This window comes from Myxocyprinus asiaticus, chromosome 2 (assembly GCF_019703515.2).
Source record: "Myxocyprinus asiaticus isolate MX2 ecotype Aquarium Trade chromosome 2, UBuf_Myxa_2, whole genome shotgun sequence".
Taxonomy (NCBI): domain Eukaryota; kingdom Metazoa; phylum Chordata; class Actinopteri; order Cypriniformes; family Catostomidae; genus Myxocyprinus; species Myxocyprinus asiaticus.
This window is the reverse complement of record NC_059345.1, coordinates 25,137,116-25,150,854: the sequence shown is the minus strand read 5'-3', so window position 1 is coordinate 25,150,854 and position 13,739 is coordinate 25,137,116. Positions and strand designations below refer to the sequence as shown.

General features: G+C 42.3%; 1 protein-coding gene across 9 annotated transcripts in view; it reads right to left on the bottom strand.

Moving 5' to 3' along the window:
* Positions 1-13,739, bottom strand: part of LOC127414759 (exocyst complex component 6B-like) — a 187,583-nt gene that overhangs the window by 131,477 nt on the left and 42,367 nt on the right. For all 9 annotated transcript variants that reach the window (XR_007892852.1, XR_007892851.1, XM_051653053.1 and 6 more), the window contains exons 2-6: positions 4,735-4,900; positions 4,325-4,372; positions 4,139-4,229; positions 3,748-3,793; positions 1,826-2,030 (exon numbers count right to left, since the gene is read on the bottom strand). Coding sequence is in view for 7 of the 9 variants with exons in the window: in XM_051653053.1 (XP_051509013.1) it covers positions 1,826-2,030; positions 3,748-3,793; positions 4,139-4,229; positions 4,325-4,372; positions 4,735-4,900 (556 nt within the window). In the remaining 2 variants the exon portion in view is untranslated. The remainder of the gene's footprint in view (positions 1-1,825; positions 2,031-3,747; positions 3,794-4,138; positions 4,230-4,324; positions 4,373-4,734; positions 4,901-13,739) is intronic.

The following is a 13,739-nucleotide window of genomic DNA, read 5'->3' as shown; positions in this document are numbered from 1 at the left end:
TCGGGAGAGAGAGAGCCACACACAGCTGCCGTGTGTTTATGTTTATGTCTTTTTAACTTTTCATTAAACATATTTTGACTGTTCAGCCAGTTCCTGCCGCCTCCTTGCCCATTTTACCCGTTACAGTGTTGATATGTAAACATGGCAAGTCCTATGTTAATGTGCTCTCGGTTGTGATGTCAACACCTTGAACAATTTCTGAACAAGACTGATTTCCACAGAAGATTTTCAAACAGAATTGGAAAAACTTGGGAGGAGTAAATGATGACAGAAATAAAAATTTGGGGTGAACCATTCCTTTAAAGGTGGATGATGAATTCTGATGAATGGCATCACGACAGTTTAAATCTCTTGACCCAAGGCACTGAGGAGAAGGACTTAAACCAAGAGACATGGATGCCCTTTAAAAGCAATGCAGATGATCAAACTCAGAAAGCAGCAGAGAGTTCAAAACAAACAGACCCCATCATCCAGATTGGACCAGTGGAAACCCACCAAGAACCAGCGCTTGAGAAGCCAAAAGTCTCTTCATATTGTGGACCATGGCGGACGCTGATAAGGAGAAGGGGGAAAAAGGACAAAGTGGAATGAAAGACTGGGCAGGGGCGACTGGAAGCAGACCAGCAATAGAACAAATGGGCATCTTTGATTACAACTCATGGTGACCACAGACATTTGCTCATGTCAGACAGACAAAAATCATTAAAACTTGCTGGTAAAATACATATCTACCACAGTCCTGCCTACCTGGATGAAAATGCACAGTGTTTTGTTCTCCTACGTAGGTTCCAACTTCATCTTTCCTTTAACATCAGCCAGGACACAATAAACTTTTCAAGAACGCTCACACAATAAAAAGAGATTTTGCAAACACGTTAGAGCACACTATCTGACCATCATGAAGACAATACACTTGCATGGCTTTGGTCTTATTCAGGAAGAAATATTTGAACTCTTCTGTGACAACTTTTTTGCTTCCTTTGCTCCCCACTGTTTCATAATTAGGATCAGCAACAGATCGCTATTGAGAGGAACTGGTAGTGATTAGAGTAGAGGATTGCTCGGGTCTCTCCTTCAATGTTAATCTAAGCTGTTTTTGCCCATTTTATTATCAGCCAGGCAAAAATCCAAAGTGTGCTGGCTTAAAAAGGTAATGGCACATCTCTCAACAAGCTGAACAATTGTAGGGAGCATTGCTGTCTGTAGCACAAACGGTGTGTGAGAAGTTAAAGTTTAATTCTTAGGGTTAGGGTTTAGTATAAAAAAAAAATTGTAATAAATAAAAAGAGAGAGAGAGAGAAAAGAGACATTTCTATGGTTCTTGAGGAGAGATCATAATGCTTATTTGGCGTTTCATTTTCTAATGCACTCCTCACCCCATCTTGGTCTAATAACAGTAAAAGAAAGCAGAGGACTTTTCTGCATTCCGATGAAAAATCCACTCAATTTCTCTCATATGTGTTCCCTCAAACCTCTTAGTGTCTGTTTGCACTGTCCTTGAAGCACTGTCCATACACACAGAGTTCCACGACTCTTCTGGCATAAACAAAGGTGACCTGAAACAATATTTGATTCAGAACAGATTCATCAATAATTCAAAAATAAAAAGGGGGGGGGGAAAGGACATTAAACTACCAAAGAACAAGGCATTTGTCCTTCTCTTAGAGATCTCACACAGAAACCTAGTTTTGACCATCAGGTCAAATGTTAGCACAAAAGACAGTTTTCAAAGAGAACATAGGTAATGAAGAATAGCTCTAATACACCTTCAGTCATTATTCAGACTTGAACACATTATCTCTTTCTCTCTCTTACACACACACACCTGTTTCATGGCAGTCTCTCCGATCTTATCCGAATGCTTGCGGATACTCTCCAGGAAGTCTTTGAGGTCAGACACGGAGACGTCTCTGATGTGGGTGCGCAGGCGTGGGATGTTCTCTGCCATGATGGCACAGAAACGATACAATCCTGCTTGAGGCAAACAGTCATCCTCCCACTGTTCCAAGGTTCGTAATGCCGGGTAGTATCTGGGGTAGCATATGACAAGGTTGGGGGTCAGAAATAAAAACACAGGACAAAAGGGACAACAGGAAATGTTGCATATTTCTGTTACTAGAGCTACACAAACTAAATCAAATAAATAATCGAGATTACAATTATAGCTGCTACAATGAACTTATATTGAAAAGAGTAAATTACAGCAATCCATCACATCATATATCCTTTCTTGCTTTGCGTATAACTAATTTCAAAATGTGACAACATTAAGAAAATGACATGCAAATGCCTTACACAAAATAAGCATTTAAATTCAAATTAATCTAATTATTAAATCAAAATTGCAATAAAAGGAAAATTATATTACGATGTATAAATAATTCAGATTTTTGTCATAATTGTGCAGCCCTTACTGCTATTTCAAAAATGTTCCTACTATTGTAGAGCACACAAGCGATATATATTTTTTAACCTTTGGTTTAAGACTCTCGGCATGATAACAATTTAACCCAATCATGATGACCTCAGAGATGAGCTATACTTGACTCTCTGAGAGCAGCAGGACTCGCACACACGCAGTCAATTCAGCATCATGGTCACGCAACATTACACAGCAGACCCAAGCCTGGGGAGAGAGAGTCGCTCTTGGCCGACCCTGCTGCTACCTCCAGGCTAATGGCAAAACCAAGCACACAAGAGAGGTAGAGAAACACGGAGAGCAGAGATAAATAAAAAACAAAATGAATGGAAAAGTTACAGGTCCATGCTGATCTTCAGGTTATATGGAGGACAAGACTAGACAGAGCAAGAGAGCAAAACCAATCATTTGCATAATGCTTCAACAAACGTTCAGAGTGGCATATGCAAACACACCATGAAAGTGGACTAGTTTTTCCCAGACAGCATGTTTTGGTGTCATATTCATAATAACAAAATGAAAGCTTTCACGCATTAATTCTTATCCTTTTCAGTTTCTACACAGGGTTCCCACACTTTTTGACCAATACATTTCCATAAATTTCCATAAGCTTGTTTATGTATTTTTTCTTTTTTTCTTTGCTGGGGCAGATTTCCATTTGTATGTTGGTACCAATTTTGACCAATCTGAATTTGTAGATTTAAATTATTATACTTGTACAATTTTTTTCAAAAAGACTCTCAATGGACACACTGATTTTATCATGCCAGCTTGTGGGCAAGTTTTACTGTACTCAAGCAAGTAGTAACAAGGAGCAATATCTAGCTGATGGAATATTTCCAGGTTTTCCCATGACCATGTGTAATAATGTTGAATTTGAACTTGAGAGATAACATGGGGCTTTTCAATGTATGCAGCTGCTAAATCTAGCAAGAAGAAAATCCATTCTCTCTCCAAATGTATCCCTATGTGCCTCTATGACTCCTGACAGCTGCAAAATGCTGCTCTGTACATCTCAGACATACTTCAATTTGAAAATCTCTCTCTCTGTTCAGTCTCTTGTCAGAGCAAACAGCTCAACAGAGTGAGACTCTCCAGTGGTAATCATCAAACGTCTCTTTAAATCATCAACAACTTTCCCTCTCTTTCCAAGCTGAGAATGTCTCTTTCTCATCCAAATACAAACAGATTTACATTTTTTTTAAATATTACTCTTTTGCATGTAGGCTGATAAATTCATAAGTTTAGCTCTACTGCCACCTAGTGCTTGTCTGTCACTACTTTGCTGTATACAAAGTTAAAATAAACATTCATAAGTAATCTCATACCTTTTAGCCTTCATATGTTCCTGTAACTTGCTGTACATCTCCAACACTAGAAAAAAAAGAAAACATGGTATTGTGGTAAGAACAGTCATCCAAACATTATTCTGACCACAAAATGTAAACATGTTCTAGATTTCCTGTGTTATCTGTTCAACCTTTCTCAGAGACTGTGTGCCATTATGTGTATGTGATAACATTGTGTTGCATGTTTATTATTGTGGCTTCATTGATTTGAGATTTACCAGTTCCTTAATGTTACATAAAAAACAATAAACTGTGGTTGGTGGTTTCACATGTCAGTTAGTCAGCCTATTTCTGTTTTAACGGGCAGTGGTCTTGGCTTTGAATAAACAGAAAACATGAAAAAACACAGGCAGAGTACTGATGGCTGTACCTGGTAAGCAGAGTGTGAGTTTGTCAATGGTGGTGGCAATATTCCTTTGCTGCAGACGGCACTGCCTCAGTTCATCCATCATCATTAGGAGCTACAGGAAAGGTAATCAATGATTTAATTAACGTTTTAAATTGTTTTAATGATGTGTTCTGAACCATAGACAAAACTCAAATATTGGGTACACACCTCCTTGCTGTCATTTTGGAGCTTCTGATTGGTCTCAGTCACCTGACCCTAAGAAAGACAGTCAATTATTAGAGAAAGTATACAACAGGAACTAACTCCTAAATTCACATATCTGAATTTTTCCCAATATATGTCAGATGAGTGGCTTGCACAGTACGATGCTTCTCTCCATTCTTCTCAGATGTTTTTAGACAGGGTCTTCTTAATCCTTATCCCCTCTCTCCACAATCGGACCACTTTATTTGTTTTTATCTCTTCCATATGTATGCATGTGAATGTGTTTATGTACATTTATACAGTATATCTTCTGTAAAGCATTTTTCCACAATATTTCTATAGGTGCTATATAAAAACATTTTTACTGACTGGTTTGCTTTTCCTTTTCTTTTTTATCTCCTGTTCAAACTCACCTTGAGTTTCTGGGCTTCCCCACGGACTTTGAGCAGTTCAGTGATGGAGTCCACAAAGCCCTGGAAGTGATGGTTGCACATCTTTTCAATTTCACGGTCATGGTTTCGGATCCGACCGTCCAGTTTCTCCATGAAGAGTCCATGTTCCTGCCCATCATAAACTGACCTTTTATGAGAACAGAAAGAGCATGAGCATGTTCCCCACAATTTTTCTGGCACTCACATTTTCGTCTCTGATTCTGAACTAAATACATATGTATGGAATTTTTCTGTGGGTTGCAAGACACGTTATAGTTGCTCATTGCTGTGCATGTCGTTTCAATGATGACCATGTCACTCACGCTCAACCTGAAACTGATCACTGTCACAGATGCACAGAGCAAAGATGCAACACACCCTGCATTCATTCTTTAAAGTGATGTTGCCGTGTGGTATTTACATGGGGTTTGTTTGATATCTAAACGATTATCATTGTATACTTTGGGGATTACATTAAGACAGCGGTAACATGCATGTTAAACTCTTATAATAAAATGTCTTTTAGGGGGCCTGGGTAGCTCAGCAAGTAAAGACACTGACTACCACAACTGGAGTCGCAAGTTCAAATCCAGGGTGCGCTGAGTGAATCCAGTCAGGCTTCCTAAGCAACCAGTTGGCCCGGTTGCTAGGGTGGGTAGAGTCACGTTGGGTTAACCTCCTCGTGGTCATTATAATGTGGTTCTCCCTCTCGGTGGGGCGCGTGGTGAGTTGTGTGTGGATGCCGCGGAGAATAGCGTGAAGCCTCCACACGCGCTAGGTCTCCGTGGTAACGCGCTCAACAAACTACGTGATAAGATGCGCGGATTGACGTCACATGAGGAGGCAACTGCGATTCGTCCTCCACCACATGGATTGAGGCGAGTCACTACACAACACCAGGACTTAGAGCGCATTGGGAATTGGGCATGACAAATTGGGGATGAAAATCCACAGAAAAAAAAAATCTGAATTTGAAATGTTTGCAAAGTCCTATACAAAAAAGATGTTAATTATTCATATTGTTTATATTTACACAGCAACAGCTACAATAGGCTATTTTCTAACTTTATATGTAGTCTAAGAACCATTAAAGCCTATGTACAGTTGTGCTCATAAGTTTACATACCCCTGGCAAAATTAGTAAATTATTAGCCATATTTGGAAAATATGACTGATCATGAAAACACTATTCTTTTATTTAGGAATAGTGGTCAAGTGAAACCATTTATCATCACAGAATTGTGCGTGCCCTTTTTTAATCATATTGATAACTAAAAATCACACAGATGGCCCTGATCAAAAGTATACATACCCTTAAATGTTTGGCCTGATAATATACACTCAAGTTGACGCACACAGGTTGAAATGGCTAAGAAGGGTAAGTATCCACACCTATAACTTGTTTGATTGTAATTAGTGTCTGTGTATAAATAGTCAATTAATTTATTAGATCTTGAGAAACACTTGCAGATTTCATTCATGGCTGCACTGACTTTGCTGGATACTGAAGCATGGAGAAAGCAAAATAACTTTCAAAGGATATGCAAGAAAAAGTAATTCAATTTTATACATCAGGAAAAGAATATAAAAAGGAAAGATTTGAAAATACCAACAATTACCGTTTAAACTCTGATCAAGAAGTGGAAAATTAGGGGTTCTGTTTCTAGCAAGGTAGACCAAGAAAGATTTCAGACATAACCACCAGGAAAATTGTTTGGGTTGCAAAGAAAAACCCACAAGTAACTTCAATTGAAATACAGGCTTCTCTGAAACAAAGTGGTGGGGCTGTTTCAGCATGCACAATAAAGAGATGCTTGGACAAAAATGGGCTGCATGGCAGAGTTGCCAGAAAAAAATCCATTGCTGCGCCAGCACCACAAAACATCCCGCTTACAATATGCCAAACAGCACCAAGAGAAGCCTCAAAACTTCTGGAACAAAATAATTTGGAGTGATGAGACCAAAATTTAACTTAATGGTCACAACCATAAACACCATGTTTGGAGACAAGTCAACAAGGCCAATAAAGAAAAGCACACCATCTCTACTGTGAAGCATGAAGGTGGATCTCTGCTGTTTTGAGGGTGTGTAAGCTACAGCAGCACAGGGAATTTAGTCCAAGTTTATGGCAAGATGAATGCAACATGTTATCAGAAAATATTGGAGGAAAATTTGCATTCATCAGCCCAGAAGCTGCGAATTTCCAACATGACATGGCCTTGTGTTTCGGATCATTGTCAACTATTCAGTGGCTGCAGCAGAACAAAGTGAAGGTTCTGGAGTAGCCATCACAGTCTCCTGACCTCAACATCATTGAGCCACTTTGGGGATATCTCAAACGTGCAGTCCATGCATGAAAACCAAAGAATTTACAGGAACTGGAGGCTCTTTGCCAAGAAGAATGGGCAGCTTCACCATCTGAGAAAATAAAGGGTCTCATTCAAAACTATCACAAAAGACAGCAGGCCATCATTATTGCTAAATTGGGCAATACACAATATTAAGAACTAAGGGTATGTAAACTTTTGATCAGGGCTATCTGTGTGATTTCAGTTATCATTATGATTCAAAAAGGCACACACAGGGGGCCTGGGTAGCTCAGCGAGTAAAGTCGTGTGTTCGAATCCAGGGTGTGCTGAGTGACTCCAGCCAGGTCTCCTAAGCATCAAATTGGCCCAGTTGCTAAGGAGGGTAGAGTCACATGGGGTAACCTCTTCATGGTCGCTATAATGTGGTTCTCGCTCTCGGTGGGGCACGTGGTGTGTTGTGCGTGGATGCCGCGGAGAGCAGCGTGAAGCCTCCACACGTGCTATGTCTCCGCGGTAACGCGCTCAACAAGCCACGTGATAAGATGCGCAGATTGACGGTCTCAGATGCGGGGGCAACTGATTCCTCCTCCGCCACCCAGATTGAGGTGAGTCGCTACGCCACCATGAGGGCTTAGAGCGCATTGGGAATTGGGCATGCCAGATTGGGGAGAAAAGTGGAGAGAAAAAAAAAAAGGCACACACAATTCTGTGATAATAAATGGTTTCACCTGACCACTAGTCCTAAATAAAAGAATAATGTTTTCCTTGATCAGTCATATTTTCCAAAAATGGCTCATATTTTACAGATTCTGCCAGGGATATGTAAATTTATGAGCACAACTGTATATTATTTGATGTTAAAGATCTAAGAATACCTTTTGTAAAATTACAGTAGTTGGAGATTGATTGTACCTTTGAGCGAAATTCTACAGTATAGTTTCCTGGCAAAAGTGCCTTTGAATGTATAATAAAGTGTTACAAAAATGTTTTTGCCATATTTACCATAGACAAGCATTATTTTATATTATGACATATCATGTCCCCCACTTTTCAAATCATTCCTAAACACCTGTATGAATGCACACATGAATATTTTTTAGAACGATGCAAGTATTTATAGTTTTAACACAATACTGTGAGAAAAAGAATCACAATAAATCAATATATGATTGTATCAGCACAGTCTTAATTCACATATTGCCTTTATCCATTGATCAGAAGAATGCAGAGCAGATAAACCTCTATAAAACACTTAGGATTATTTGCCACTAGGTGGCAGTAGTACACATACAATAAACATTCACGACCGGCCAACACAGAACTGAAACAACTTCTAGGTGGATAGATTTATCCTTTTTGTTTAAAATTCATAAGGTATTGTCCCACCCTCCGCTCTGCAAACACAGCTGAGGCTAATTAACATGTAGAAAACCTCTTGAATTCAGGATATGTACTTAAATAGCCAACTCAATAAATTGTACAAGTGTGCATCTGCCAATGAAGATTTGAGATTAACTTTTTAATAAGTCTTTTTGTTTCAATATTTAAACAAAGGACAAAACATGTGCCAAGTGAAAAAGAAAAGTGAAAGAAACAGAAAAGTGCACAACTAAAAGCATTGATCATCCACAACAACCCTGGTTTCTATTCTTGCAAGTTATGGAAAGAGTGGTTTTATTTCTGTGTAATAGGAACATTGAAATACCAACCACAGCTGAGAGCTCTGGCAGCAAACAAGTGTCAATATATCCCAATTCAATTCCATTTTCAGTTCAATTCTACTTTTATAGTTTCATCATAATATAAATTATTCCAAAGTATTTTGGCAGAATATACTGTTAATATTGTTAATGAGTTAGCAAAAGAGACAATGGTATTAAAAAAATAAGATATTTTGGTATGGGTATCGTATTTTACCTGTCAAATCATCGTTATTAACCTCTTAAATAAACAAATAAGACTGTTAACCCAGGGTTTACAAATGTACAGTGCAGTGTTTCCCTAGTATTTCTTTGTAGCAACAGTGCTGCTGTGTGCGCGTCCACGAATGTCGGTGCAGGAATAGCTTAAAACGAACTTAGAATAATTATGGTGTGTGTTTATTTACTGGAAGCTCTTGATACTTGAAGGGCTCTGGAAACCCAGATAGCTGTAGTAAAAAAAAAAAAAAAATTTTTTTAAAAAGTCAAATAATGAAACACCTATACTCAGGAAATTACTATAGTCAGTCTTTACAGGCATGAAAAAAAAAAAAAACACCAAAGCAGTCTCACACTTCAAACTAGAGCTCACTGGCTCTGAAAGTGAGAATTCAGTGAAAAAGATACATGTGTTAGTGTATGGAGATGAACAAGAACAATCTGTTCACTTAAAAGCAGGGATGCAAATTCATTAGAGGCAAAAAAAGTGAGATAAACACGGGTCCACAAGCATGATTTAAGGGAATTTTTTTAAAGAATAAGCTAAAAGCACCAACTCCAGTGATTTAAATGATTTAAGTATAACATATTAACTGCACAATTGTGAAGAATTAGCTGCAAAAACAAAAGGGCATTTTGGTGTGGCTTGCTTCTGTTTCACAAATTCGTGAAGTTTCATTTACTGATTAGTTCACTGACCACTTCTGGAGAAGCCACTAGGTGGCGACAAATGAGTTTATGTGAAATGAGCAAGTCATTAGCCCTTTTCACCCAAGGTAAATTACAGGAAAATCGTTGGGTTGCCTTTACTGGCAAATGTACTACATGCTGTTCACACATGCAACGACTTTCCGTCTTTTTTCCATTTTGCTAGTACCTTTCACACATCAGCACCAAACGTCGTTAAACTCTGTGACATCATTTGCCGGAAATTACATCTACACGGTTGCGCCAGAAATGTAGGCTTCTTGTTTGAAAACATAGCAGGGTATTATTTTGAATCTGACTTCTGAATTTATGTGGTTAGTAATGTTGGTGATGCTTTAAATTTTTTGGCAAACGTTTGCATTTCTACATCTGCTTGAGACTCAACGACATCGTATGCATTGTCTTCAAATAAGACTGATGAACTACAGAAAACAAAATGATGTTGCTAGCATCTGAAGGTGGAGACGCCATCTGTGGCTGAAAAGCACAGTAATGAGTACGTATATTGCTACAAAGAGGTCTGCGCATTCCTGAAGGAGGCTGTTGATTTTATCGTACGTATCGGAATATTTTTGTGGTGATGGGGGCGTGGTCGTGTGTCTGTTTGCCGGAGAGAGGGAGTGATGTGGCTCATCAAGCTGGTTGACATGATTTCTAACAGCTGTTTCTTGTTACAGTGATAGCAGGGAGAGACCTCAAAAATAAGCCAAGACACGGCAGAGATGGAGAGAGCGCGATAAGAGAGTGCGGCATGAGATATTCTGAGAGTGTATTTAGAGTGTATGTTATTTAGAGTCTGTTTTGAGTGTTTATGTTCAGAGAGTTTTCGTTGGAGTAAAGCCCAAGAGTGTGCAGTGTGACTTACTTGAACTGCTTCATTGTTTTCCGACTCTGAACGTCCAAACTTATCACACTGGTGCCAAAACTCTGGAATTTGTAAGGAGTTACATCATCATGGAGTCTTCACCACTGTGCAAAGTGATCCAGACCCTCACCAGCATCCAACGGAACCAACATTAGGCCCTCGTCCAGCTGTGGCTGGAGCAGCATTTCCAACTCCTGCTCCAGGCCCAAGCGGAAGACCAGCAGGTGTTTCGGAGCCTGATCACACATGAGGGGGCTGCGGCTGCGACCCGGGAGCCCACACTGAACGTTCCACTGGTTACCCTGGTGAAAATGGGTCCTGCCGACGATCCGGAGGCATATCTCGATCTTTTCAAGAAGACGGCCGAGGTGTAGAGATGCCACTGCTTTCCGGGGTAGCACAACTAGTAGCACAACAACTCCCCACCACTAACCTCCTCGTGTCCGCCGATCTTAAGTAAGCCATCATGCAATGGGTCGGTCGTAGTCCAGAACAGAGTCACCAATGCTACGTTTCCTGAGGCTGGGAAGGCACGGCCACCCGTTCGCCTTTGCGCAGCAGCTCCGAGATGCCTGCCGGAAATGGTTGCTGGTTGGGGGGGACCCGCGGCACCCAGGACAGCATAGATCTGGTGACACTGGAGCAGTTCATCTCCCAGCTTCCTCATAGCATGTCCAAGTGGGTCCAGTGTCACCGTCCGGCATCGCTGGAGGATGCAGTCCAGCTGCCAGAGGACTACATTACAGCATTTCCAGGAAACAGCGAAGCAGAGTCTCTCTCTCCTTCCCCCAAACCCTGCCCCCGCTCGTCCTCTTTTCATCCCATCCCCACCCCCAAGAGACAGGGCAGCACCATACCCAACTCTCTTCCCCCTGCTAGCCCTGTCTCTCCCCGCTATCCCTCCCAGGTTGGCGAGCCCAGTCCCACGGGTGTGATAGGGAAACCTGGGCTGGTCTGTTGGAGCTGCGGGGAGCCAGGGCATTTCCAAGACCAGTGTCCAGTAATGGAGGTGAGCACTCTGGTCCATATCCCCGACGCTACACATGCTGCCCCAGATCGAACTGGGGCGTATCAGATATTGGTGAGTACCCAGGGGGATACATACCAAGCTTTGGTGGATTCTGGCTGTTCCCAAACCTCCATCCACCAACGCTTGGTACAAGATGGGGCATTGGGCACAAATAATCGGGTGAAGGTGCGGTGTGTGCACGGGGATATTCACAACATATCCGGTGGTTACCATTGTGATACTATTCAGGGGGAGAAAAAAGTGGAGGCTGTGGTTAATTCCCGCCTCACCCATCTGCTGATTTTGGGGACGAATTGGCCTGATTTTAACAATTTAAGGGAGATTTGTGTGGATGGGTCCTGTGAAATAATGTCTCGGTGTGTGATGTGCGATGCTATGGCTGGAGAGGCGGTACCAGGGCCTTCTATGCCTGCTCCGTGTCAAAGTGATCGAGTGGTTGTATTGAGTGATGCGGGACACTTAAACAAAAGAGAATACAACACAGCTATTAGTACCGAAGAGCCGTCAGGAAGCCCTCTTCCAGGCGGCTCACCATAATCCAATGGCTGGCCATTTAGGACAGGAAAAAACACTCAACCGAATAATGGCCCATTTCTTTTGGCCGGGCCAGTTGGTGAATCCACCAGCCACCCCAAAAGCGCCACTGCTCCCCCTTCTGCTGATCGAGGTCCCCTTCAAGAGAATTGGCTTGGACCTCGTCGGGCCATTAGACTGGTCAACATGCGGACATCGCTTTGTATTGGTCCTAGTGGACTATGCAACGCGATATCCGGAAGCATCTCAGCACGTAGTGTTGCGGAGGCACTATTCAAAATAATCTCCCGGGTGGGGATTCCGAAAGAAATCCTCACCGATCAGGGCACAACATTTATGTCACAGACACTACGCTATGGTAGTTCCAGAGAGGGCGGAGCTCAGGCCAGAGGTAAATACAAAACACAAACGCGTCACCCCGGTCACTTGCGGAGAGCACTTCTCACCGTACCAACACACAGAGGTTGCCAAACTACAACAAAAATTTGCAGATGTGTTTTCCCCTCTACTGGGTCGCACGAACCTCATCCAGCACCACACTGAGACCGAGCCAGGGGTGGTGGTACGTAGCCGTTCCTACCGATTGCCCGAGCATAAAAAAAAATTGTCCGGGAAGAATTGGATACAATGCTCGATATGGGAGTAATAGAGGAATCCCACAGCGACTGGTCCAGCCTGGTTGTTCTGGTTCCTAAGAGCGACGGGACTGTACGGTTCTGTGTGGATTATAGAAAAGTCAACGCGGTGTCTAAATTTGATGCCTACCCAATGCCTCGTACTGATGAGTTGCTCGATCGGTTAGGCACTGCTCAATTTTACTCAACGCTGGATTTGACAAAGGGTTATTGGCAGATGCCCTTGACACCAATTTCCCGTGACAAAACGGCCTTCTCCACACCAATTTGTTACACTTTCGTTCAGTTGGTTTGGGGCTCCAGCCATGTTTCAGCGCCTCATGGACCGAAACCTCAGACCGCATTCGGATTACGCCGCTGCCTATTTGGATGACATCATTTATAGCAATGATTGGCAACGGCATTTGCAGCACCTGAGAGCAGTTCTGAGGCCGCTGCGACAGGCGGGGCTCACAGCAAATCCTAGGAAGTGCGCGACTGGGCGGGTGGAGGTACGGTATCTGGGGTTACACTTGGACCACGGGCAGGTGAATCCCCAAATTGACAAGATGGCAGCGATTGCGACCTGCTCGAGGACCAAGACCAAAAAGGGGGTGAGACAGTTCCTGGGGCTGGCTGGCTATTATAGGAGATTTGTGCCTTACTATTCGGATGTCACCAGCCCGCTGAGAGATCTCACTAAAAAGGGAGCTCCAGACCCAATCCAGTGGACGAAGCAGAGCCAACAGGCATTTACACAGGTTAAAGCCGCACTTTGCAGGGGGCCTAATTTCTCTCTCCCTTTTGTATTGAAGACGGATGCTTCAGACAGGGGGCCGGGGGCCATGCTCTTGCAGGTGGCGGAGGGGGAGCAGTGCCCAGTGCTGTACATCAGCCGCAAGCTCTTCTTGAGGGAAACAAAGTACAGCACTGTGGAAAAGAAGTGTCTGGCCATCAAGTGAGCGGTCTTCACTCTCCGTTACTACCTGCTGGGGCGTGCCTTCACCC